Source organism: Theropithecus gelada, chromosome 5 (assembly GCF_003255815.1).
Source record: "Theropithecus gelada isolate Dixy chromosome 5, Tgel_1.0, whole genome shotgun sequence".
Classification (NCBI taxonomy): Eukaryota; Metazoa; Chordata; class Mammalia; order Primates; family Cercopithecidae; genus Theropithecus; species Theropithecus gelada.
Window position 1 is genome coordinate 88,633,240 of NC_037672.1, and position 27,843 is coordinate 88,661,082.

Sequence of the window (27,843 nt, forward strand, 5' to 3'; positions counted from 1 at the left end):
TGTACAAGAACAGAAATTATAACAAACTGTCTCTCAGACCACAGTGCAATCAAACTAGAACTCAGGACTAAGAAACTCAATCAAAACCGCTCAACTACATGGAAACTGAACAACCTGCTCCTGAATGACTACTGGGTACATAACGAAATGAAGGCAGAAATAAAGATGTTCTTTGAAACCAATGAGAACAAAGATACAACATACCAGAATCTCTGGGACACATTTAAAGCAGTGTGTAGAGGGAAATTTATAGCACTAAATGCCCACAAGAGAAAGCAGGAAAGATCAAAAATTGACACTCTAACATCGCAATTAAAAGAACTAGAGAAGCAAGAGCAAACACATTCGAAAGCTAGCAGAAGGCTAGAAATAACTAAGATCAGAGCAGAACTGAAGGAGATAGAGACACAAAAAACCCTCCAAAAAATCAATGAATCCAGGAGTTGGTTTTTTGAAAAGATCAACAAAATTGACAGACCACTAGCAAGACTAATAAAGAAGAAAAGAGAGAAGAATCAAATCGACGCAATTAAAAATGATAAAGGGGATAACACCACCAACCCCACAGAAATACAAACTACCATCAGAGAATACTATAAACACCTCTACGCAAATAAACTGGAAAATCTAGAAGAAATGGATAATTTCCTGGACACTTACACTCTTCCAAGACTAAACCAGGAAGAAGTTGAATCCCTGAATAGACCAATAGCAGGCTCTGAAATTGAGGCAACAATTAATAGCCTACCAACCAAAAAAAGTCCAGGACCAGATGGATTCACAGCTGAATTCTACCAGAGGTACAAGGAGGAGTTGGTACCATTCCTTCTGAAACTATTCCAATCAATAGAAAAAGAGGGAATCCTCCCTAACTCATTTTATGAGGCCAACATCATCCTGATACCAAAGCCTGGCAGAGACACACCAAAAAAAGAGAATTTTAGACCAATATCCCTGATGAACATCGATGCAAAAATCCTCAATAAAATACTGGCAAACCGGATTCAGCAACACATCAAAAAGCTTATCCACCATGATCAAGTGGGCTTCATCCCTGGGATGCAAGGCTGGTTCAACATTCGCAAATCAATAAACATAATCCAGCATATAAACAGAACCAAAGACAAGAACCACATGATTATCTCAATAGACGCAGAAAAGGCTTTTGACAAAATTCAACAGCCCTTCATGCTAAAAACACTCAATAAATTCGGTATTGATAGAACGTACCTCAAAATAATAAGAGCTATTTATGACAAACCCACAACCAGTATCATACTGAATGGGCAAAAACTGGAAAAATTCCCTTTGAAAACGGGCACAAGACAGGGATGCCCTCTCTCACCACTCCTATTCAACATAGTGTTGGAAGTTCTGGCTAGGGCAATTAGGCAAGAGAAAGAAATCAAGGGTATTCAGTTAGGAAAAGAAGAAATCAAATTGTCCCTCTTTGCAGATGACATGATTGTATATTTAGAAAACCCCATTGTCTCAGCCCAAAATCTCCTTAAGCTGATAAGCAACTTCAGCAAAGTCTCAGGATACAAAATTAATGTGCAAAAATCACAAGCATTCTTATACACCAGTAACAGACAAACAGAGAGCCAAATCAAGAATGAACTTCCATTCACAATTGCTTCAAAGAGAATAAAATACCTAGGAATCCAACTTACAAGGGATGTAAAGGACCTCTTCAAGGAGAACTACAAACCACTGCTCAGTGAAATAAAAGAGGACACAAACAAATGGACGAACATACCATGCTCATGGATAGGAAGAATTAATATCGTGAAAATGGCCATACTGCCCAAGGTTATTTATAGATTCAATGCCATCCCCATCAAGGTACCAATGAGTTTCCTCACAGAATTGGAAAAAACTGCTTTAAAGTTCATATGGAACCAAAAAAGAGCCCGCATCTCCAGGACAATCCTAAGTCAAAAGAACAAAGCTGGAGGCATCACGCTACTTGACTTCAAACTATACTACAAGGCTACAGTAACCAAAACAGCATGGTACTGGTACCAAAACAGAGATCTAGACCAATGGAACAGAACAGAGTCCTCAGAAATAATACCACACATCTACAGCCATCTGATCTTTGACAAACCTGAGAGAAACAAGAAATGGGGAAAGGATTCCCTATTGAATAAATGGTGCTGGGAAAATTGGCTAGCCATAAGTAGAAAGCTGAAACTGGATCCTTTCCTTACTCCTTATACGAAAATTAATTCAAGATGGATTAGAGACTTAAATGTTAGACCTAATACCATAAAAATCCTAGAGGAAAACCTAGGTAGTACCATTCAGGACATAGGCATGGGCAAAGACTTCATGTCTAAAACACCAAAAGCAACGGCAGCAAAAGCCAAAATTGACAAATGGGATCTCATTAAACTAAAGAGCTTCTGCACAGCAAAAGAAACTACCATCAGAGTGAACAGGCAACCTACAGAATGGGAGAAAATTTTTGCAATCTACTCATCTGACAAAGGGCTAATATCCAGAACCTACAAAGAACTCCAACAAATTTACAAGAAAAAAACAAACAACCCCATCAAAAAGTGGGCAAAGGATATGAATAGACATTTCTCAAAAGAAGACATTCATACAGCCAACAAACACATGAAAAAATGCTCATCATCACTGGCCATCAGAGAAATGCAAATCAAAACCACAATGAGATACCATCTCACACCAGTTAGAATGGCGATCATTAAAAAGTCAGGAAACAACAGGTGCTGGAGAGGATGTGGAGAAATAGGAACACTTTTACACTGTTGGTGGGATTGTAAACTAGTTCAACCATTATGGAAAACAGTATGGCGATTCCTCAAGGATCTAGAACTAGATGTACCATATGACCCAGCCATCCCATTACTGGGTATATACCCAAAGGATTATAAATTATGCTGCTATAAAGACACATGCACACGTATGTTTATTGCAGCACTATTCACAATAGCAAAGACTTGGAATCAACCCAAATGTCCATCAGTGACAGATTGGATTAAGAAAATGTGGCATATATACACCATGGAATACTATGCAGCCATAAAAAAGGATGAGTTTGTGTCCTTTGTAGGGACATGGATGCAGCTGGAATCCATCATTCTTAGCAAACTATCACAAGAACAGAAAACCAAACACCGCATGTTCTCACTCATAGGTGGGAACTGAACAATGAGATCACTTGGACTCGGGAAGGGGAACATCACACACCGGGGCCTATCATGGGGAGGGGGGCGGGGGGAGGGATTGCATTGGGAGTTATACCTGATGTAAATGACGAGTTGATGGGTGCAGCACACCAACAAGGCACAAGTATACATATGTAACAAACCTGCACGTTATGCACATGTACCCTACAACTTACAGTATAATAATAATAAATAAATTTAAAAAAAAAAAAAAAAAAAAAAGAAACAATACTTGATATGATTGTGATCTTCTTAAATTTCTTAAGACCTATACTGTGGCCTCACATATAGTGTATCTTGGAGCATGTTTTATGTGTGCTAAAGAATATTATTCTGTTGCCGTTAGATGGAAAGTTCTATATAAATCTATTAGGTCCATTTGGTCTAAAGAGCAGTTCAAGTCCAATATTTCCTTATTAATTTTTGGGGTGGTTGACTTACCCATTGTACAAACGGGAGTATTGAACTCTTATTATTGTATTGCTATCTATTTATTCTTCATGACTGTTAATATTTGTTTTATATATTTAGGTGCTCCAATGTTGGGTGCATATATATTTACAATTGTTATATCCTCTTGATGAATTGACCTCTTTAACATTAAATATTAACCTTTGTCTCTTGTAACAGTTTTTGACTTGAAGTCTATTTTATCTAAGTATAGCTCTCCTTGCGTGTTTTTTTTTTTTTTTTGGTTGCTTTTTACAGAAAATGTCTTCTTCCTTCCCTTTGCTTTCAGCCTGTGTCCTTAAAGCTAAAATGGGTCTTTTATGGGGAGCATAGAGTTTGATCTTGTTGTAGTTGTTGTTTTCCATTCAGCCACTCTATATCTTCTGATTGGTGACTTTAATCCGTTTATATTTATATTTAAGATTATTATTGATAGGCAAGGGTTTACTATTGCCATTCTGTTAATTGTTTTCTGGTTGTTTTTTAGATCATTTTTCCTTTTTTCCTCCCTTATTGTTTGCTTCTGTGATTTAGTAGTTTTCTTTAGTACTAAGCTTTGATTCCTTTTCTTTTTCTCATTTGTGTATCTGTCATAGTTTTCTGCTCTGTAGTTATCTTTTATCTTGAGGCTTACATAAAACATCTTGCTGTCATAATAGACCATTTTTGTTTTGTTTTTGTTTTTGTTTTTTTTTTTGAGAAGAGTTTCACTCTTGTTGCCCAGGCTGGAGTACAATGGTGCCATCTCAGCTCACTGCAGCCTCTGTCTCCCAGGTTCAAGCAATTCTCCTGCCTCAGCCTCCTGAGTAGCTGGGATTACAAGTGCCTGCCACCACACCTGGCTAAGTTTTTGTATTTTTATTAGAGACAGGATTTCACCACATTGGTCAGACTGGTCTTCAACTCCTGACCTCAGGGGATCCACCTGCCTTGGCCTCCCAAAGTGCTGGGATTACAGGCATGAGTGACTACGCCCAGTCAGACCATTTGTTTTAACTTGATAACAGTTTAACTTTGGTCACATAAAAGTAATCTGGACTTTTACTCCCCACCCCCCACAATTTATATTTTTGATGTCAGAATTTGCATCTTTTAATGTTGTGTATTTCTTAACAAGTTGGTGTAACTATTTTTGTTGAATATTTTGACTTTTAACTTTCATAGTAGAAATTTGAAATATTTACACACCACCATTATAGTAATGGCATATTTTGAATTTGAATTATTTACCTCTACCAGTGAGTTTTATACTTTGATATGTTTTTGTGATAGTAATTGTCCTTTCACTTCCAGTTGAAGAACTTTCCTAAGCATTTCTTGTGAGGCTGGTTTAGTAATGATGAATTCCCTCAGCTTTTGCTTATCTGGGGAAAATTTTATTTCTTCTTCATTGCTGAAGGAAAGCTTTGCTGGGTGTAGTATTCTTTGCTAACAGGTTTTTTTTTTTTTTTTTTTTTCCATTTCTTTCCTTTCAGCACTTTGAACATATCATCCCATTAGCTCCTTGCCTGCAAGGTTTCTGTTTAGAAAATCACTGGTAATCTAACGGGGATTCCCTTATATGTCACTTGATTCTTTTCTTTTGTTGCTTTTACAATTGTTTTTGTTTTCGTAGTGTGCCTTGTTTAGGTCCTTTTCAGACTGAACCTTTTTGGGGACTTTGTATCATGGATCTAGATGTCCAAATCTTTGCTAATACTTCAGAGATTTTCAGTAATTATTTCATCAAATAAGCTTCTATGCTTTTCTCCATTGCTTATCCTTCTGGAATTACCATAATGAGAATATTTGTATGCTGCATGCTACTCTACCCACAGCTCTAAACTCTTTTTCAATATTTTTTCTTTTGTTTCCTCTGACTGATTTATTTCAAAAGAACTGTCTTCAAGCTCACAGATTCTTTCTTCTGCTTGATCTGGTCTGCTATTGAAGTTCTCAATTATTTCTTTACATTTTTTATATTTTATTATTATTTTAGAGACAGGGTCTTGCTGTGTTGCCCAGGCTGGTCTTGAACTCTTGGGCTAAAGCAATCCTCCTGCCTTGGCCTCCCAAAGTGGTGGGATTGCAGGCATGACTTACCATGCCCAGCCCAATTATATTTTTTTAATTCTCTGCAGCTCCAAGATATCTGTTTGGTCCTTTTTTACGATTTTTATCTCTGTTGAATTTCTAATTCAGATCATGAATTATTTTCTGGTTTAATTGAATTGTCTATTTGTATTCTCTTTTATCTTGCTAAGTCTCTTTAAGATTATTATTTTGAATTTCTTTTTAGGCAATTCATAAATTTCCATTGTTTTTGGAAGTCAATTATTGGAGAACAATTGTGTTCCTTTGGTAGTGTCATGTTTACTTGCTTTTTAAATGTTTTTGTGTCCCTATGGTGATGTCTGTGTATCTGGTAGAATGGTTGTCTCTTCCCAATTTATAAGTGGCTTTTGTAGGGAAAGACTTTCACCTGCGGGTTAGTTTTAGGGTGTTACTTGTGCAGGGTGCATTGACTCTGGTTCTGGGCGGGTACAGACTCTGTGTAGCTTCTTCAGCTGTGATCAGTGTGTCGGTGATAATTATAGGTGTCTCAGTGGCCTAGGCTGCAGGAGTTTTTGGCAACAGTGGTGGCACTGTAGGTTAGGATTCCCAGTGGTAAGGGTAGGGGTTTTTCTGTTCCTTTTTTTCCCACAGTTCGGAGAGTTAGCTGAGCGTATCCTTCTTGGTGCCAGGTCTGACATGGTCCACAGGCAGTGATAATAGTACTGCGTTCTAGGGCACAGGTGGTTGGAGTGGCTATGGAGCTGGGGTTCAGAGCTCAGTGTTTTGCTGAACTACTGTGACACCTGTGATGTGGGCACAGGTTCACTAACTGAAGCACAGTTAGATGAAGCTCTCCTGCAAAGTTGGGGATTGAGTCTGAGGCACTCCCCAGTAGCTTAGACCTAGGGGACAGGTTTATGTCTGTGACTCTGGTCCTAGGGATCAGGGCACAGAGCTGGCATGGCACCAGGGAAGAAGGGGTGTTCTAGAAGGTCAGACCCTGGGGAGCAGAGCACATCTGAAATTTGGATTCCAGAGCCAACAGGGCACAGTAGCTACCCAGGCACTAGGAGAGAGAGAATACCACATAGTGGTGACTCTGGACTCTGGGATGCTGGGACGTGGTAGTGACATCGGCTCTGTGAGGCCAAGTGCAGTAGCACCAAGGGCCCAGGAATGGGGGCACACAACCGTGGCTGTGTTTCAGAGTTCAAGGAGCAAGGCAACAATGACTCAACTTCACAGAGAGGCAGGGTACCTCAACAGCTCAGACTTCAAAGGGCTAGTCCACATCCAGGGAGGCGGGGTGCTGTGACTGTTTGGCCCAGAGGGGGGTGCCACAGCTCAGCCAAAGCTCTATTTCCCTTGGGACAGGGTACCACATTTTCTCAGGTGCCTGGGAGCGTAGCTGCTCTGCTGGGCCAGGGCCCTGGTTTCCTTTATCAGCTAGGGAGCATGGGGTATATGACTGCTCTGCTGTGCGGGAGCTCCAGGTCCTTGGGGAGTGAGGTACTGGGAGATGGTGGACCTCTACTGGGACCAGGTTCTAGGTCCCAAAGGGTGGGATGCTGGGGGGCCCTGTGCTTTTGCTGAAGTCTGGATTCCAGTCCCTGGGGGTTAGAACATATACCTACTCTGCTGGACTAGGATTTTGTGTCCCTGAGAGGCTGGGTGCTGCATCAGCTTAGGCACCAGGGTGCATGGCTGCTCCACTAGGCTGAAGCTCAGATTTCTGGGGGTCAAGGCACCAGATTGGCTCAGGTGCCAGGAGTGTGAGTATTCCCCTGGGCGAGGCTCTTAGTAGCCTGGGAATGGGGCACGCACCGCAGGAGCTGGGATCCAGGAGATGGAGTGCCCCTTAGGGAGCTTTACTTCAGCGGGGTGCAAGCTTCAGTGGTTTGGCTAGGGAATGCTCTGCTTCTGTGTATGTGAATATGGTACAGTGATGGCAAAGCCTCAGCGATGATGGGATGCAGTGGCTACTCTTCCCCCAGAGAAGGATGCACTCTAGTAGAGGCTCTAGTTTCAAGATGGTATTGTGCAAAGCATCTTGGGCCACAGGGTTGTGGGGAGGTGGTGGGACAGAATGTGGGTTCTTTTTCTGAAGTAGTACAGCCATGTGACCTCCAGGAAGCTCCCTAACTGGGTTCATGACCTGTGAGGACTGCAGTGTTCTCTGGTAGCAAAGATTGCAGATATCTACAGTGGTGATAGGGGCTGCTGGAGGCCTCCAGCTTACCCTTTCCCCTCAAGGAAAAGACCATTCTAGTTCTGAGCAGATCCCAGCCAGGGGAATGGGGAGGTGAAGGCAAGGTGTTTCTTTATGTGCCATCCTCTGAGTTTTTGTGCCCCACATGGTTTCCACCACTCCCTTGCTGTACTGTACTTCAGCATTCTCCTTTAGTCATTCTGCTTGAATTTTAGTTGTTTTTTTTATTGTTTTGGTTCTTTTTTGTTGGGGAGATGAACATTAGGCAACTCTAGTCAGCCATCTTGCTTATCAGTCTTCTTAAATTTTCTCAATATAAGGGATCCTCAACATGATAATATGGCTAGCAGCTTTTAAATCCTGAGAGAATGATATGGGGAGAAGGCCCATGGCTGTAGGTGGGAATTTATTTAGAGGTACCCTTAAGAGCAGAAATTCCTTTCCAAGTTAGAGTGGATCCACCAAGAAAATGGTTTCCCTGGTGGCCTGGTAATTTGCCCCTGCAAAACAGAGGTAATCTACCTATTATCTGCCGTGCTATCTGCTGAGTTTATAAATGTTGAGGCACTGTTTAAATTAGCCTCAAGAAGGCTGCATTTCCAAAGAAAGCTAAACCGTAAATGTTTCTGGTGGTTTTATATTTCACTGTTTTGTATAACTTCGGAGAGAGCTATTTATTTTCTGTTCATGACTCCGGATCCTGCAGCAGTTGTACCTTATTCCATAGTAGCCTTGAAATAGATTTTTCAGCAGATTTCTGAATTTTAAACCCATTTGATTGAATTGATTCATATAATTAAAGTGCTCTTTTCACATTAATTTCTTATTTTACCTTTGTAATGCTGTAGAGCTAAAAAAATTGTATAACAAGAAACCTATACTACTTAAAGGATGTCCCAGAAAACCTTCAATATTTATGGTGCTATTAAAATGGACATCAATTCCCAGCTGGGCTTTATCCAACTTTCACTATACTGTTGGCTGTATATATAGTCCTCCAAATCCCTGTGGGAGAAGATTTATAATTCCTTCCCTCTTCCCCCTTTAATAAGTTGTTTCAGTATCTGATAGTCATTATGAGCAGGATTTTTTTTCTTATGGCTGACTTAAATATGCATGTTAACCATATTTCTTTCTCATTTAAACCCCATTGAGGTAAGAAGTAAGGAGTTATTATTTCTCTTCTATTTCTTTATCTGTTGAAAGACAATGCTTTGTGTGTTGTACAAATAGTGATAGTAATAAAGTCAAATTTCCCAGAGAAAAAGATACATCCGTCTGTTGTACATGAGACATATTGTTTTGTGTCAGAACATAGACAATATTTCAAAAGTTATACTAGCACAAGCTTCTAGAAAATTCAGATGACAACATATATAAAATAAAAAATGAATGTACACTTCCTCTCTTCCCTGCCCCCACCATCCTGTTCTTCAAAGTAACCTTTTTTCTTAAATTAGTGTCTTGCCTTTCCAACTTTTTTCTATATAATAAGGTAAGAAAGTAAGTAGATAAACAAATAAACAAACAATAAAAAAAGGTGCATATTAATAGTATGGCAATGTGGCAATGTGGTTTCTCTTGTGATTTTTTTTTTCTTTCACTCATTAGACTTTTGTCTACCCAGCATAAAATACCATGAAGGAAACTTATCAGTCATACATTACATTATGCATGTAATGCATCATTACATGCATATTTTAAAATTATTTTAAGTTATGTTAAAGCAAATGTAACTGGCCAACATGGTGAAACCCTGTCTCTACTAAAAAAAAAAAAATACAAAAATTAGCTGGGTGTGGTGGTGGGCACCTGTAATCCCAGCTTCTTGGGAGGCTGAGGCATGAGAATCACTTGAACCTGGGAGGCGGAGGTTGCAGTGAGCTGAGATTGCACCATTGCACTCCAGCCTGGCTACAAACTGAGACTCTGCCTTAAAAAAAAAAAAAGTAAAATGTGTGAGGATATTGGTACAACCATGGAAAACTGACAGTATCAAGGAAAACTGATATTCACCCACCCAATAGTTCCATACCTGTGTATATATCCAATAGAAACAAATGATTATGTCCACTGAAAGGCATGTCTTAGAATGTTCATAGCATTAGTATTTATGATGGCCCCAGACTCTAAAACCTAAATATGTTTTAACAGTAGAATTGATTTAAAAAAACTGTTATAGTCATATAGAGTAGTAAAACACAGAAACAAACAAACAAACAAAAAATGAGATTTTGGAACAAAAGAAGCCAGACAAGAAAGAATACATTATGTAGGATTCCATTTATATTAAGTTTAAAACTAGACAAAAAATGGTCTGTTGTGTTTACCTTTAGGAGGAGATTATCAAGTGGGTAAGTATACAAGGGAGTCTTCTAGAGTGCTTGACATATTCTATATCTTGCTCTGGTTGGTGAGTACATGGATATATACATACGTAAAAATTATTTGAACCGTATACTTAAGGTTCATGTGCTTTATGTAGGTTATACTCCTCACTATTCACCTCTATTATCCCTGAGGCTTCTGAGGCTGGAGTAGCTCATGCTTTTTCTTCTGGGCAGGTAGCTCCTTCTGTGGTCAGAGCGCTTTCACATATTCCAAGCAAAGCCTCTTATGGAGGTGGGAGTTGATTTTTGTTGTTTGTTTTCCTCCATAAATTCATACTCATCCATCACTCTTTCACTATCTAGAAATTTGTACTTCATTAAATTAAAAAAACCACACATGATGATAGTTTTACTATATTAAAAAAAACAGAGTTCAATTATTGCTGAATTTACTTGAATATTATCATTTCTGTTGTTTTTTCATTTCCTGGTATAGCTAAGTACAGTTATGCCTTTTAGCTGGAAATTTTGTTCAGCTGAAATTCTAATATGTATAGATATATAAAATCTTTTTTATTTGGGTATGGGGTTTCTTTTTAGGCTAATAAAAATGTTTTGAAATTATATCACACTGATGGTTGTACAACTCTGTGAATATACCAAAAATCACTGAATTGTATACTTTAAGGGGGGATTTTATAGTATGTAAGTTATATCTCAATAAAGCTGTTTTAAAAAAGGCCCTTGGATATTAAAGATATCATTGTGAAAATAAAATATTTAGCCAAAAACTTCAGCCAGTAGTTTAAAGATAAATCAAGAAAATCTCCTAAAATGTAGGAACAAAGGAGAGAGAAGAGAATATAGAAAGAAATGTAGAAGAAAAGATCAGAGAAAAGACAAACATACAGAAGCAATCTAGAAGGCCCATGAACTATTAATAGTTTCAAAAGACAGAGAGCAATTAGCATGAAAGAATGTGAAACTTTCCCAAAATACAGAAGGAAACTGTATTCAAATTAAATAGGTTTACTGAGAAGCAAGTAGAAAGAATTAAAAAACCTCATAACAAACCTGTACCTCTACCCCGAACCTAAAATAAAAGTTTGAAAAAGCTCTAAATTAGACACAATCACTGTGAATCTTCAAAGTACAGGAGAATGGAATTGTTATACAGTTTATGGTGTTGTAAACACTACTGATTGATTTTGAACTTTTAGAATCAAACTACAGAAAAAGCACCAAATACTTTAGTAAAACCATAATTTATTATGGTTATGGAATGAAATAGAAATGCTATCAATCTTGACCAGGAAAAAGACAAATACTGATAATTTAAAAGGTGAAAGAGGGAAAGAAGAAATAAAGAGAAGGGCAAGGGACTTAATATCCTCTACTAAGAACATGGACAGCTATAAGATCTTGCTGAGTTGACAGAACAAAACAGAAAGCTAAAATAGATAATGTGAGTTCCAGAGATAACCAACAGGTGAGGGGAAAAGGTGTTGAAATCTTTTGTCTGCTTATAGACTATTTCAGTGATCTTCTTGAGTGCATTTCTACCCCTTTTTATTCCTTTTTATCATTCTGATGCATCTCCTGCGGAGCCAATATAAACACATGTGCTCAGGGTAGCCTCTTGTCTTTTGCATATTATTTACGGAACTCAGCCATCTGGCATACTCAAGATTCTGTTTCTCTTGTGTCAGCTGTTGAATTAACATTTGAAGTTTTCTTTCATGGTGCTGTGTACTAACCAATAGTTTAATCTTAGTAAAGTTCCACCCCTGTCTATATATCAGCAGGGGTATTTTTTGCTATGATATATATGCATTTCTGAAAAACTTGGGTTTTGCATCACATACTAGGAATCAGGGCTCATGGTATCAGCAGGAGCCCATTCAAAAATCTATGCAACCTTGTAATCAGAGCACTTACAAAAACATTAAGACTCTTGATAAAAATATTAGCACAGTTAAAAAGACATGCTAAATTTCTATAAATCAGTGTTACAGCATATATGGAACTTTATGTGAGCAAAAGAGTTTACGGTAGCTCATTGGAAGGTGTAAGAGGAGTTGAGGTTGTTTAGGAAGTCAAAAGCAAAATGCATTGGAGATCAGGTCGAATCAAACAGGAATCACTTTCAAAACAGGGCGCATGGCCAGCCGAGCCAAGAGGAAAAGCAAGGATGAATGGGTGCTTCATAGGGTACTCAATTCCTCTTGTAGCTTGGTGTGTTCAGTTGTGCTCATTTACTTTGTGTTTAGCTGCCGTCTTTGGTAGCACAAAATATTAAAATAATGGGGAAAAAATCTCACATGAACAGATGTGACTTTTGAATAATATTGACATAATTCCTGTTTGCCAGTTGTGTATGAACTAATAAACCAGAGTTTTAGCAGAATATATTATATTTAAGTATTCTAATATACATTGCCTTTATTATATTAGAAAATGAAAAGGAGAAAAATGAAATGCTGACATTAGATTTCTAAGAATGCGTGTCTTAAAACATATACATCTGTTTATTCAAATTCTACCCACTGGATTTTCATTCATCTTTGCAGAATTGAATGAATAAAAAACAGGCAATGACGATATGACTGTTTCTTATGTCAAGGGTTTTACAATTTTTTATTTGCTAAATATGCTATTCCAGACAAAATTTCATTGTTTCTTTTCTTTTTTTTTTTTTTTAAGACAGAGTTTTCCTCTGTCGCCCAGGCTGGAGTGCAATGGTACAATCTTGGCTCACTGCAACCTCTTTCTCCTGGGCTCAGACAATTCTCGTGCCTTAGTCTCCTGAGTAGCTGGGATTACAGGCATATGATACTGTGTCTGGCTAATTTTTGTACTTCCAGTAGAGATGGGGTTTCGCCATGTTGGCCAGACTTGTCTCAAACTCCTGGCCTCAAGTAATATGCCTGCCTCAACCTCCCAAAGTGCTGGGATTACAGGGGTGAGCCACCGCGCCCGGCCTCTAGACAAAATTTTATGTGTTGGTTGCTTTTTCCCATCATAACAGTTTTGCCATTAAATCAAGTCTGACAGAATGACTATGATAAAATAGTCATTGTTTTAAGAGTGCCAATAAAGAATTATATATGTGTAAATATTTTAAATATATTTTACCTGCCAGAAAACAGATTGAGAAATCCATAATTTGGCAAATATGTGCAGTAATTGGAAGAATAGCTTCTGATGTGGTTAGGCTTTGTGTCCCCACCCAAATCTCATTTTAAATTGTAATCCCCATAATCCCCAGGGAGAGACCAGGTGGAGGTAATTGTATCATGGGGGCAGTTTTCCCAATGCTGTACTGGTGATAGTGAGTGAGTTCTCACAAGATATGATGGTTTTATAAGGGGCTGTTGCCTCTTTGCTACTCATTTTCCTCTCTCCTCCCACCTTGTGAAGGTGGACATGTTTGCTTTTCTTCTGCCATGATTGTAAGTTTCCTGAGCCCTCCTCAGTCATGCAGAACCGTGAGACCATTAAACCTCTTTCCTTTATAAATTACCTAGTCTCGGGTATTTCTTTATAGCAGTGTGAGAATGGACTAATACAGCTTCATAATGCATTTGAATTCAGTTGAATTCAATATTGTAAGAATCACAGAGAATATTGACATAATATGAAATCCTTTTGTTTTCTAAATCTGTAACCTGTTACCCGAGATAAATTGATATTTTAATAACAGTTTTGAAAATGTATAGAATTGATGTTTGATGAGGTTTTGTGTTTTTCTCTTAGCTAAATTGAAACCAAAAGCTTGTTTCTCTTTCTTAAAAGTGAAATAAGGGCCAGGTATGGTGGCTTACACCTGTAATCCCAGCACTTTGGGAGGTGGGAGGATTGCTTGAGGCCAGGAGTTTGATACTAACCTGGGCAACATAACAAGACCTTGCATCTGTAAAGAAAAAAAAAAAGAAGAAGAAAAAGAAAGCCTAACTGAAAATCACATTTCAAAAAGTTGCTATATATTTATACAGTCTTAATATGAAATAACCTTTGTTTTATGGCTTTTAAAATGTGTTGTAAAGCCTTGTGGGTTGACATTTTTAGATAACCATGTATATCTGTCTGTCAAGGGTTTTGTTTGTTGTTTTTGTAAGGTGAAGTATGAATAAATGTTCTGTCCATTATTTTTTCAACACTTGTCTAGTTGCTTGCTGTTTTAGTTTATATAAACCAAGAAATTTTACTTCAGTGGTTAGTCAATTAGTTGATTTCCATTTGCTTTTGGTAAGGTTATGGTTAAATTTAAAATTTTTTAAAATGTCACTGGCCTTTTTTTTTTTTTGAGCATCTGTGTGAATTACTTTTTTTGTTAAGTTCCAGTTAGCCTCTCAGGGATTTTTAGGAAAAAGAAAATCTGTTGTCATGATTTATACCTAACAAAGGATTAGTGGCATGAGTGTGTAAAAACAGACATACAAAGGGGAATAGAACAGAGTAGAAAAGGTGAATAACTACTAAATCCACAAGGAATACGAGATAGTGTGGTGTTGATATTTTCTATTAGGAGATATACTCATTTGTTCCTTTAGATCACATGCCTTATATGAGAAGGTGACGTTTAACATAAAGATGGTAGCTGAGTCTGGGTCTCAGCTAGGAAATGCTGAGTGGATAAAAAATTTGACTTTTTTTTTTTTTTTTTGAGATGGAGGCTCGCTCTGTCACCCAGGCTGGAGTGCGGTGACACGATCTCGGCTCACTGCAACTGCCACTTCCCAGGTTCAAGTGATTCTTCTGCCTCAGCCTCCTGAGTAGCTGGGACTACAAGTGAGCACCACCATGCCCAGCTAACTTTTCTATTTCTTTCTTTTTTATTTATTTATTATTTATTTTTTTTGAGACGGAGTCTCACTCTGCCTGCCAGGCTGGAGTGTAGTGGTACGAACTCGGCTCACTGCAACCTCTGCCCCCCGGGTTGAAGTGATTCTCCTGCCTCAGCCTCCCCAGTAGCTGGGACTACAGGCACCCACCACCATGCCTGGCTAATTTTTGAATTTTTAGTAGAGTCGGGGTTTCACCATGTTGGTCAGGCTGGTCTCCAACTCTGGACCTCAAGTGATCCACCCGCCTCAGCCTCCCAAAGTGCTGGGATTACAGGCGTGAGCCACTGCGCCTGGCGAGGACTGTGTTTTTTTGTTTGTTTGTTTGTTTGTTTTTTGAGATGGAGTCTGCTTCTGTCACTCAGGCTGGAGTGCAGTGGCCCGATCTCGGCTCACTGCAAGCTCCACCTCCCAGGTTCACGCCATTCTCCTGCCTCAGCCTCCCGAGTAGCTGGGACTACAGGTGCCCACCATCAAGCCCGGCTAATTTTTTTGTATTTTTAGTACAGATGGGGTTTCACCATGTTAGCTAGGATGGTCTCGGTCTCCTGACCTCGTGATCCGCCCGCCTTGGCCTCCCAAACCGTAAGTGTTGGGATTACAGGCATGAGCCACCGCGCCAGGCCTGGACTGTGTTTTTTAATCGGAGACACTTTTATCTTTAAAATGAACGTACGGTTATTACAATAGAAATCTAAGCCGATCCTCTGATGGCTTCCTCTGGTGATTCCCATTTCCTGGAGTCTCTCTAAAACATAGTTACAGTACAAATGAATTGTATATATTTTGAATCTATTTAATTCCTCTTCTTTCAGTTGAGGAGATGGAGTTGGAGGGGTAGGCAGTTTTCATATCATGTAGAGCCTTTCACACCTTCAAGATATTTTGTATTTTTCTTTAGCAGTGCTTATCATGATTAAGTAACTCTTTGTATGGTCATTAAATGAATGTTTGTCTTGATAGACTAAGTTCTGTGTGTTTAGGAGCCACACTGCCATCACCTGCAGTACAGTGTTTATATAAATAAATGGAGCTCATGGCAATTTCTTAAGTTTCTTAAGTTTGAAACCATTTTGTCTGAAAATTTGTTTAATATAATAGGTGTCAGAGAATATCATTTCTTAAAAATGTTAGTCATTTGCACAAAAGGTCCCCATCCCTTAAGAGAGAATGACACGTAAGAGGCTGAATTAATTAGGAGATCATCTTTATTTGTTGGCTACAAATGTAGGGATTTTTGTCTGGATTTGTTCACGGATTTATTCCTAGAAACAGGAATAGTGCCTGTTACAGAAATATATATTGAATCAATGAATCAATAAAAGTGCATGACGTTCACAACTCAGTAATAAGAAAACAAATAACCTAATTAAAAAATGAGCAAAAGATTTGACCAGCCACTTCAGCAAAATAGATATAGGATGGCAAAAAACACACGTGAAAAGGTGCTTAATATCATTAGTCATTAGGAAAATGAAATTTAAAACCACAATGAGATACTGCTACACATCTGTTAGAATGGCTAAAATAAAAATAGCTGACAAAACCAAGTGTTGGTGAAGTTGTAAAACAACTAAAACTCTCATATGTTGCTGGTGGTACAGCCCACTTTGGAAATCAGTTTGCCAAATTCTTATAAAATTAAACATGCACTTAAACTAAATACTGCATGTTCTCACTTACAAGTGGGAGCTAAATGATGGGAACACATGGACACAAAGAGGGGAACGGCCGATATTGGAGCTTACTTGAGGGTGGAGGGTAGGAGGAAGGAGAGGATCAGAAAAAATAACTAGTAGGTACTAAACGTAGTACCTGGGTGACAAAATATTCTGTACCACAAATCCCCATGACATGAGTTTACCTATATAACAAACCTGCACATGTACCTCTAAACCTAAAATAAAAATTAAAAAAGTAACTAAATGGGACTATAAATGTAGATGTGGATCAGTACCAAGAAGTTTTTTTTTTTTTTCCACAAACCCCTAAGTGTCTGATTTCCACTCAAGTCTTTTAAACTCGTTTTATGTTGCTGCGTAGCAGAGGTCTTTTATTTTCCACTTTTTAATGTACCTAAAAAGCATGAACCCTGCATTTCAATGGACTGTATCATATGCTTTTTTGCTAAAAAACTTTTTCATCAAACACAATTACATTGTTCAGTTTTGTTGTAAACTTAACATAAGATGCACTGTTGATTTGCTTTCTGATATATTTGAGAAGAGTGATAAAATAAAGCTTAAAAACTGAAAAAGAATTAAAAGTAAGCAGATACTTAGCATCTGACCTAGAAACCTACTCCTAGAAATTTGCCTAAAGGAAAATGAGACATATGTATACACACACAAAAACCTGTACACAGATGTTTGTGAAGGCTTTATTCATAATTTCTAAAAAATTGAAAACAACCCAAATACTCATTAACTAGTGAATAGATAAATAAATGGCTAAACTATGATACATCCACACAATGAAATATCACTCAGCAAGAAAAAGAAAAAGCAGCAACATGGATGAATCTCAAATACATTATGATTCATCGAAAGAAACCAAACTCAAATGGCTACATACTATGTGATTCCATTTATATGACACTCTAGAAAGGCAAAACTGAGATGGAAATCAGATAAACACAGGTAAGGGTTCGTCAACCAACAGGGCTGGAATTGGGGAAAGTGAATGGACTACCAAGAAGGGGAGCTGTTTGGAATGATGGGAATGTTCTGTATTTTGACTGTGACAGTAGTATCCAACCATATCCATTTGTCAATATTCATAGAACTGTACACTAGAAAAGGGTGAATGTTCCTGTATGTAGAAAATACCTTAATAAACCTGATAAAGAAATCAAAGTATTTATGAGGTCTTTTTTCTATGAGTACTTGAGCAAGCAAATTGTTAGCTTGCTGCTTTGAGAATCAGGAGCAAACCCATGCTTTACCAAGGGAGTAAAGATACTCGTGAGACTCACTCTCCTACTTATCATTCCCACTGTTCTTTTTCTTTAAATGCTTACCCTGATAAACTGGTAATGAAGAACTTAAACATTCTTAATCTCTTCAAAAAATTAATGAAAAGATAGAAAGATATGTTGTAGGCTTTTGAGTTTCATGTGGCGAGGTCTTTACTTTTAGCAAAAACCATTTATTAAGTAATATCTGCCATTTAGCACTGGGTAAGACATTGTGTTCTTAGCACGTCAGGCAGGGCTAGTAGACGCAGCACAAGCCTCGTTTGCTACCTCAAGGAGTTGCCATGAGAATCAGTAAAGGGTGTGTTTGTGTAAGCACTGTGTAAATTGCTAAATAAATGCAGGTGGTTTCATTGCCAAATATTTAAAAACCTAGGTATAACAAGCAAATAAACTTGGATTTCAGTATCAAAGAACAACCCACAAACATGGCGTGGGTGAAACATAGGAATGAATTACTTGGCTTACATCTATGTTTGGCCCCAGTGCCTTCTTGCCTGGTGGGGAGTATCTGGTGTCCAGGAGCTTTGCACATAGCATGGAGGAATGGCAGGAATGAAATTTCATAGACTGGAGAGTGGGAGGAGACTCAGTGGAAAGACTGCTACCGGCAAAACTTGGAGTTAGGGGCTCTGAAGGAGTGAATCCTCAACAGTTTGTGTGTTTGTAGATGTACGTGTGTTTTGTACAGTCTCTGTCCTTTTATGAAGTGGACTCTCTTGTTCTAAATGTAGGTGACCATTGTAGCAAATGTGCTGTTACCCACACCAAACTTTTCTTCTGATACCTCCTCTTCCAGTGGTTTTGCCGCCCTAGTTCTTGATACATTTTTGTTCCGTGTAACTGCTTTTATCCTCATGAATATTGTCATGAACTCACTGATATCAGTGGTAAAGTTTTAGGTAGAGTCATAACCTATTTCTCATCTTCTTTTTTGTATATACACACACAATTAGAAATCATACCTTTTTCCCTCTTAGATTGCTATGTTATATGTCATAAAGAGGTACTCCAAGTTGAGCTCAACAAATATTTATTTATATGACTTTATTTGAAAACTTATTTACAGAGTATTACATAATGATAAAATGAATTCTACTAGCAATATGACCTTGACCAGATCCTTAACTAACATCCCGGTTTCTTTACTTGCAAAATGCAGGTATTAATAATAGTACCAATATTGCTCTTTTCACTATATAGTTGTAAGAATCACAATAGCTTAGGAAAGCTTGTAGTCAACTCTGATGTTCTGCCCAAATACAAGACAGTGGTATTATTAATGGAATCCTTCTCATTATTTGTACTATTCCCAGAAAGGGGTACACTGATAAATTCTTATGTTTTTCCAGGGAGAGTCACACCAGGACAGCTCATGTCCTATATTCAGCTCTTCAAGAACAACCTCAAAGCTCTAATGAATCACTGTGGGCTCCTCCAGCTTGGGCTGGCCACAGCTCAAACGTTGAAACACCCGCAGACTGCCAAGTGGGACAACTTTCTCGCTTTTGAAAGACTCCTTCTTCAGGTGTGTTGCTGTGGGTACTTCGTGGGATCTTAATAATTAATGTTTTGATTTCCAGGGAAAAACTTTGACATTTATTATAGCCTTAGTAATAAATCATATTGTTGACATGTGCCCTGCTTCATATTCTCTAAGTGCCCCTGAGTTAAAGTTCAAGTAGAAACTTTTTTCACACCTGTTTAAAAAAATATTTTGACAGTAATGTCTTTGGCTTCTCATTCAATACTAAGGATGTTTTTTGAGCATTGAACTAACCTCTGGAAACCTCTTTCAATTTTATGCCATTTGGACCTTTCTCGCTCTTCATGGTGTCTTTATTTGATCCTTGCTACTTTTTCTGTAACATATTACTACTATTCACATTTCCTCTGACATTACCTAGTTTCTAGTCCTTAAGCGACACATAGCATGTGCCTTAAAATGGCGTTTAGTAAAAAATGAAGGAAGTGATCTCCATTTGTAGTGTTTATACAGATATTTGTATGTGGGATAGGAACTTTTCATGACTGATGAAATATTTTCATGGGAAACTTTTCAAAAAATATGTAGTATGTATTTTTTAAAATTATAAAGTAGTTTTTAAAATTATACAGTACTTTACAAAGGGATAGAGGATTATAAAGCATAAATGTACTAAAACGACGAGTATCTGTAAACTTTCCACATAGACTCAATATGATTTATCATTATTTTCATATCTATCATGGATCCTTTTTCATTAAAGAAATAAAACTAGAGATAAAGTTGAAGCATTCTTGATACTATATAACCATCTCTAATTTGATTTTCCTTTTTCTTTCCCTAGAGATAATTACAAGCTCAATTCGTTGTTTTTACATTTTTATTAAATATTTACTTTTTCATAAATAATATAGAGCATTTATGCTATAGGTTTTAATTTTACATAAGTGATGTTATACTATAAATATCCCTAAATAGCTTGCTTTTTTCTCTCAAGGTTCTATTTTTAAGATAATCCAAAGTGATGGGCTAGGTGCAGTGGCTCACGCCTATAATCCCAGCACTTTGGGAGGCCGAGATGGGCGGATCACTTGAGGTCAGGAGTTCGAGACCAGCCTGGCCAACATGGCAAAATCCTGTCTCTACTGAAAATATAAAAATTAGCTGGGTGTGGTGGTGGTCATCTATACTCAGGAAGCTACTCGGGAGGCTTAGGCAGGAGAACTTCTTGAACCCGGGAGGTGGAGGTTGCATTGAGCTGAGATTGTGCCACTGCACTTAAACCTGGGTGACAGAGGGAGACTCCATCTCAAAAATAAATAAATAAATAAATAAATAAATAAATAAATAAAGTGATGTATGTAGATCTAGCTCATTCCTTTAAACCACATCATAAATATACAATTTATTTATGCAATCTCTACTGATGTTTAGTTAGGCTGTTGCATTTGTGCCCGTGTGTGTGTGTGTGTGTGTGTGTGTGTGTGTGTGTGGTGTGTATGTATGTGAGATTAGGAAGAATTATGCAGTGAATAGGCTGGAATATGTCTCCTGTTATATATTGTTGAGTTTACCAAAGATTGCCAAAAATGTTGAACCAGGTAAGGCTAAAAGCTGTGTCCTCTTCAGGATGTCAATGAGCTCCCTTCATTATCCCAGAATGTCTAAAATGTCACAAACATACATCAAGAGGCAGAAGAAGGAGCTTATTTCTTCATTATGTATTTTTCCTATCAAGGCAAAAAGAAAAAAAGAAAACTTTCGAATCCTTAGTGATGGCTATGAGCCTTACCTCAAAATATCTTGTTTTGTGAGATGATAATTTTTGTTTAAGGTGATTGGTTTTCTGTTATTTGGAGCCAAAATACACTCATCTTTTTCCTGTTAATATGTAATATACTAAGATCCCAAATAAAAGTGGTTTATTCCCAGTTTTTAGTTTGTTCTAGTTGTCAGTTTATCCATCACAGTGCTTTTAAATCATATATTCAGTTTTATGCTTTTATTCATGAGTATTTTAAGGATTTTAATGCCATTATGAATTGAATTTTTAAAATTTAATTTTCCAGTTTATTGTTGGCATGTAGGAATATATTGACTTGTGAATAGTGATCATGGATCCAACACTTTGCATTTTGTGATGATACTTGTTTTCTTATTTCTGGTTGTTATTCATTGATTGTCCTGGGTCTTCTGTATGGGCAAGAATATTATCTGTGAATAAAGTCAGTTTTGTTTCTTCGTTTCCACACTTGATACCAAGTGTCTTTCATAGTGCATTGACCAGGCATACTAGGCCCTTTTTCAGTAAGAGTCATGCTAACAGGCATCTTCATCTTATTCCTGACTTTATTTTTATTTTATTTTATTTTTTTTTTGAGAAGGAGTCTGGCTCTGTGGCCCGGGCTGGAGTGCAGTGGCCGGATCTCAGCTCACTGCAAGCTCTGCCTTCTGGGTTTACGCCATTCTCCTGCCTCAGCCTCCCGAGTAGCTGGGAACACAGATGCCCGCCACCTCGCCCGGCTACTTTTTGTATTTTTTAGTAGAGACGGGGTTTCACTGTGTTAGCCAGGATGGTCTCGATCTCCTGACCTCGTGATCCGCCCGTCTCGGCCTCCCAAAGTGCTGGGATTACAGGCTTGAGCCACCGCGCCCGGCTTATTCCTGACTTTAAAGAAAATATTCCAAAAAGGTTTTGTTTTGTTTTTAATCAGACTAAGGAAGTTTCTTCCTAATCCTAGTTTGCTGTTGTTTTTTTTTTTTTTTTAGTGATGCATTAGTGTTGCATTTTGTTTAATGCAGATTACTAATTTTTTAAATGACTATATAGTTTTTCTCCCTTAATCTGTTAATGTGGTGAATTGTGTTTATAACTTTTTAAATGCTAAATAATCTTCATTGCATTCCTGGGATTAATTCAACTTGTTCTCACACGCACATACACTCACACATGTAAACATATGCACACACACACATACAAATTGCTGGATTTAGTTTACTAATATTTTCCATAGAAATTTGCATTTATGCTCATAGGTGAAATTAGGATTTTTTTTTCTTTCTTTTTTTGAGACAGATCTTGCTCTGTCACCCAGGTTGGAGTGCAGTGGCGTGATCTCAGTTGACTGCAGCCTCCACCTCCGGGGTTCAAGTGATTTTCCCATGTCAGCCTCCTGAATAGCTGGAATTACAGGTGTGTGCCGCCACATCTAGCTAATTTTTGTATGTAGAGATGGGATTTCGCCACGTTGGCCATGCTGGTCTCAAACTTCTGACCTCAAGTGATCTGTCTGCCTTGGCCTCCCAAAGTGTTGGAATTATAGGCATGAGCCACTGCACCTGGCCTATATTTTTTTCTTTATTGTTCTGCCATGGTCTTGTTTTCCAAAAAAGTTTATAATAGTTTGGTAAAGTCGATTAGGGTGAGTTTTCTTTTTCTATTCTCTATTTGTTTAAAAAAGGAATTATCAGTTACTTAAAAGTAAAATATTTCCAAAAAATAACCTGGACCTATCGCTTTGTTGTTGATATTTATAATTATAATAATAATATAAGTAATAATAATCAAGTGATTCAAAACTATAATTTCTTCATTTCTTTATCGCTTTGATTTATCTTCTGTCAGAGATGATTTTAAATTACTCACAATGATTGTGAATTTACCAATTATACCATTTTAAAACATATTTCTATCTCTATCACTGTCATTATGTCTGTCTTCATTAAAAACTATGAGCTCATATTGCTTTCATAGTTCTTTTTCTTCTTTTTCTGAGACAGGGTCTCACTCTGTCACCCAGATTGAGTGCAGTGGCATGATCACCACTCAGTGTAGCCTCGACATGCTGGACTCAAGTGATTCTCCCACCTCAGCCTCCTGAATACAGGAGTGCACTAGCACTCCTGGCTCATTTTTATTTTTTATTTTTTGTAGAAATGGGATCTTTCTATGTTGCCTAGGCTGGTCTCAAACTCCTAGACTCAAGTGCTTCTCCCACCTCAGCCTACCAAAATGTTGGGATTACAGGCGTGAGCCACTGCATCTGGTTTAATATCATAGCTCTAACCTAATAGCACATGGTTCATTCTAGTTTTCCCCCTTTCCATAGTTGTACCTCCCTTCTCTGACAGTGAGGAACTTATCTCCCATTATCCTCGACATATTTAATTACTTTATCAGTCCCCACTGTGTGTAACTAATCTTCCAGTAGAGCTGCTGCCCCGTGGCGTGGATGCCTCCTCACCTCACCTGGGCTCTCTCTTCCTGCTCCAGGTCATGGCCAAGCCCACACGGATGTTCTCTCTCACTTCATACAGAGGTACCTTTGTGGAAACCTCCCCATAGGGATGCTCTTCCACCTCTATTGAGCTCTGACATCTCTGTGCTGCCCCTACCTCTGCCTTCTTCATAGAGGCCCTCCTCAGGCCTCTCAGGTTCCAGCACCCCACACTAAGCCCACACTGTGGCTCCTAAGGCACAGATGCCCTCCTCATTCTGCAGGCTCTGACACTTTGTGCCGAGTCACTACCATTGCTACTGCCCTCTTTGGCCACCCTCACCAGCTTAGTGACCTACACTGCATCCTGGGATGTTGTTATCCCTCAACCTCCGCCTGGATACCTTTCTCACCTGCTTTGGTTCTGACAACCCATGCAGGGCTGCTGCTGCATTCTCCCCTCTCCTCCAGCCTCCCCATCCCTTTGAGATGTCCTCTTTATTCCACTTGGGTCCTGGTAGTCGTGTGGACACCATCCTTACCTTGCTCAGGTTCTGATCCCCTGCCATGGATCCTCACTTCCACCACCTTCCACCTGGATGCCCTTTCCATCCCCTTGGATTCCAACAACCCCTGCGAGACTCTCCCACCCCGATGCACTAATGCCCGCCTCACCTGGCTCTGGCTCTGACACCATGCCCTGGGCTACCATTGTCTCCCCTGTGGACACCCTCTTTATACTCATGGGCTCTGATAACCTGCCCAAAGCCACTATTGTGACCTCCTTCATTCTCCCTGCCCTACCGTATGGACAATCTCTTCACCCTGCTGCTGTCTATATCACATGTCCTCTAAAGTGAGCCCCGCTACAAAATCTCATAAAATTGGTTCAAAACAAGGCTATGCAGAGGTTTTCTCCTGAGAATGATAATCTTTCTAGATAAGCTTACTAAAGGTTTCTGAAGAAACTTGACATATTAATTCTAAGCCGTTTTTTATTTGTAATTACTATTTGGAATCTTTTGTTCCATATTAGACTCTTAGACTATTAGATGTGATCATGGTAATTGGTGTGGTTCTTTCAACAACTAAAGAAAGAGTTGAAAGACTGAGGAACCCCAGGCATAGTGGTACACATCTGTAGTTTCAGGTACTCAGGAGGCTGAAGTAGGAGGATGACTCGAAGTCAGGAATTTGAGGCTGCAGTGGCCTGTGAATAGCCACTGCGCTCCAGCCTGGCAATATAGAGAGACCCCCTTGCCTCTGCCCAATCTCTTAAATAAATAAATGAGTAAGATTGGGGAAAAGAAGTAAACATTTAAAATACTAAAATCCTACTCCTAGCATAATTGCATATCACCCTGACCAGTACTGTGTTCTCAGTCACTTCTGGGTCCTTACAAGTTAGGGTTTTAGCATAGGCGAATGTATAAACTGATCATCGGAATGCTCTTGGTTTATGAACGTGCTTACTTTATGTAGTATATACTCATTCATTAGTTTAACAAGTAATAATGTATGGGCAGCTGCCCCTTTTACAGACTTTGGTTTGAAAATAGGGCATTTGTGTTTATTTTGAGCGTGAGGACAACCTTTCGTTTTTCCCCAAGGGCTTGAGAGCCACCAAGAAATTTCAGCTAATGTTGAGAATTGTTTATTTTTTTGGGAGACTCATTCCCACCACTTTCTACCAGGCCTCCATCACTGAAATGTCAATGTTTACTTTATGGTAACGTTACTTTAAGTAACGTTATAGACAACCTTAGTTAAAAAAAAGAAATTGGTCTTAGAAATCTATAATTAAAAATAGGTTACTGCATTTCTTCTACTTACAGTGGTTTTGGTGATCTAACGACTAGTCGGCAAGAGACCTGAGGACTATTTGTAAGATTTGTGTTGGACTTACACTCCTGGAAACAATAGATTTATACATTTAATTTCTAAAGATAATATTATATGCTCAAAAGAGAAACCTTTTTGAGTATTGTTGGGGAAAATCTAGTATTTGTTAGCAGTGAGTACAATTTGAAAAGCCGAAGGAGATAAAACATCTTCATGACTCCTTTTTTCTCTTGCTGGGTCCAATATCACAGACAGTGTTTTAGGCATTGAATACATGTGTGCTAGTTATAAAATAATTCTGATTTTGCTTCAAATTTAAAGTGTAGAAAAGAACAAGTTTAAACTGATCATGGATATGTTTATGATTCAATTAGTGTTTTCACAAAGTAGCTTTGCCTTCTTTTAATTAAAGTACAAATTCATTTAATTTGGTGAAAGGGTATAAAGTATGAAGAATTCCTTTCTTGTAATATAGCAAGAGAGTTTGGCTTAGTTTCCTCATCTAAAGATAAATAAAATATCTACCTCATAGTGTTATTGTCAGGATTGACTGAGATTATATGTGTATTAATACATAACTAATTAATACATAGCTAAGAATAAAGTATCTATCTCGTAGTGTTATTGTCAGGATTGAGTGAGACTATATGTGTATTAATACATAACTAAGTACAGTAAATCCTCAATAAATAGTCATTATTTATTCCTTCAGCTGGGTCAAAAATATTACAAATGCTGTCTTATTTTATGTGAAGAATGCCTTTAATATATTCTCACCTAGATTTTGGTTTCCTAAATTAAAATTTATTAAGGAAGAATGAGTTTGTCACTTAGAAAAATGTTACTATCTTTTTATATTTACTGTTTGATAATGTTTGACAGTATTTTTCTTTAAATCTTGATTTAAAGCCCACTTTTTCTGCAGTGGATGACTGAAGTTTTTATGCTAGTCATCACAAGAAAAAAGCTTTTTTTCCCATTAAAAATTTATTGGCCAGACCTAGTGGCTCACACCTGCAATCCTAAGGCAGGAGGATTACTTGAGGCCAGGAGTTCAAGACCAGTCTGGGCAACATAGTGAGACTTTGTCTGTACTAAAAATGAAAAAAAAAAAATAGCTTGGTATGGTGGTGCATGCCTGTGGTCCCAGGTACTCAGGAGGCTGAGGCAGGAGGATCACTTGAGCCCAAGAAGTCAAAGCTGCAGCGAGCCGTAATTGCACCACTGCATTCCAGCCTCGGTGACCCTGTCTCAAAAAAAAAAAAAGGGAAAAGGAAAAAGAAAACAGTTATTTTATAGGTATGTTTATACCACTTATTATAAAACTGTAACAATAACTAGTGCTTGAACTTCAAAGAGAATGAAACAATTGACCTTTTTGTCAAAATTACATAGCAAATAAATAACCCTTTAAATTGTGCCTTAGGTGCTTTCTTTGGCAGCACATATACTAAAATTGGAATGATACAGAAAAGATTAGCATGGCTTCTGCACAAGGATGACATGCAAATTCGTGAAGCATTTCACATTTTTAAAATCTAGAATAAAAGTAAAAATTAAAGAAAAATTGTGCATTAACAAACCCATTATGATTTTTTAAGCCTTATACTTTTTCTGCTTGTCTTAAACAATGGCATGGTGTATTGGTGTGAGTGGTAATAATAATAATAATAAATATAATCCTCATTGGATTCAGAGAACTTTGAAACCCCAGAAAAGATTTTATGGGATAAAATCAAGGCATCATAAAGTGAGAACATTGAAAAGTAATATGTATTCTTGAACGCTGCCCAACATCTGATTTCCTCTCTATAAAATCACTGAAGAGTAATACAAGGAAAAAAACCTTTTATTGACTATAACTTATTGTGGCAATAAAATGATAGCAAACTGTGTATTAAGGAAGCAGCTGTGTTTAAACTTCCTACTTCCTAAATGTATACTTTATAAAAATATGTATGTAATATATCCATCTCCAGTTATTTCTTTAGGTAGAATGTATACTTTAAATTAAAACAATCCAGCTTAGAAAATGGTTTTTAAATAAAATATAAATGAGTTATAAAGCCATTCAAGATAATTGAGGTAAAATATAGCTTTAGTTTAAAATTTTATCTCTTTGCAATAAAAAATAGGCATCTATTTTATTGGCTGCCAAAGTAGTTTTTAATAGGTAGGATTGTTTTATAAAAATATGTTGAATGGATTTAGAGCAAGATGGCCGAATAGGAGCAGCTCCAGTCTTCAACTCCCAGCG

General features: G+C 37.9%; 1 protein-coding gene and 1 non-coding gene across 3 annotated transcripts in view; both read left to right on the plus strand.

The window, feature by feature from the left end:
* SCFD2 (sec1 family domain containing 2) overlaps positions 1 to 27,843 on the plus strand; it is a 523,211-nt gene that overhangs the window by 95,941 nt on the left and 399,427 nt on the right. For both annotated transcript variants that reach the window (XM_025386356.1, XM_025386357.1), the window contains exon 4: positions 19,394 to 19,569. In XM_025386356.1, the coding sequence (XP_025242141.1) occupies positions 19,394 to 19,569 (176 nt within the window). The remainder of the gene's footprint in view (positions 1 to 19,393; positions 19,570 to 27,843) is intronic.
* LOC112625683 lies at positions 27,013 to 27,119 on the plus strand. The gene has a single exon (XR_003119744.1). It is a non-coding gene; the product is annotated as a U6 spliceosomal RNA (small nuclear RNA).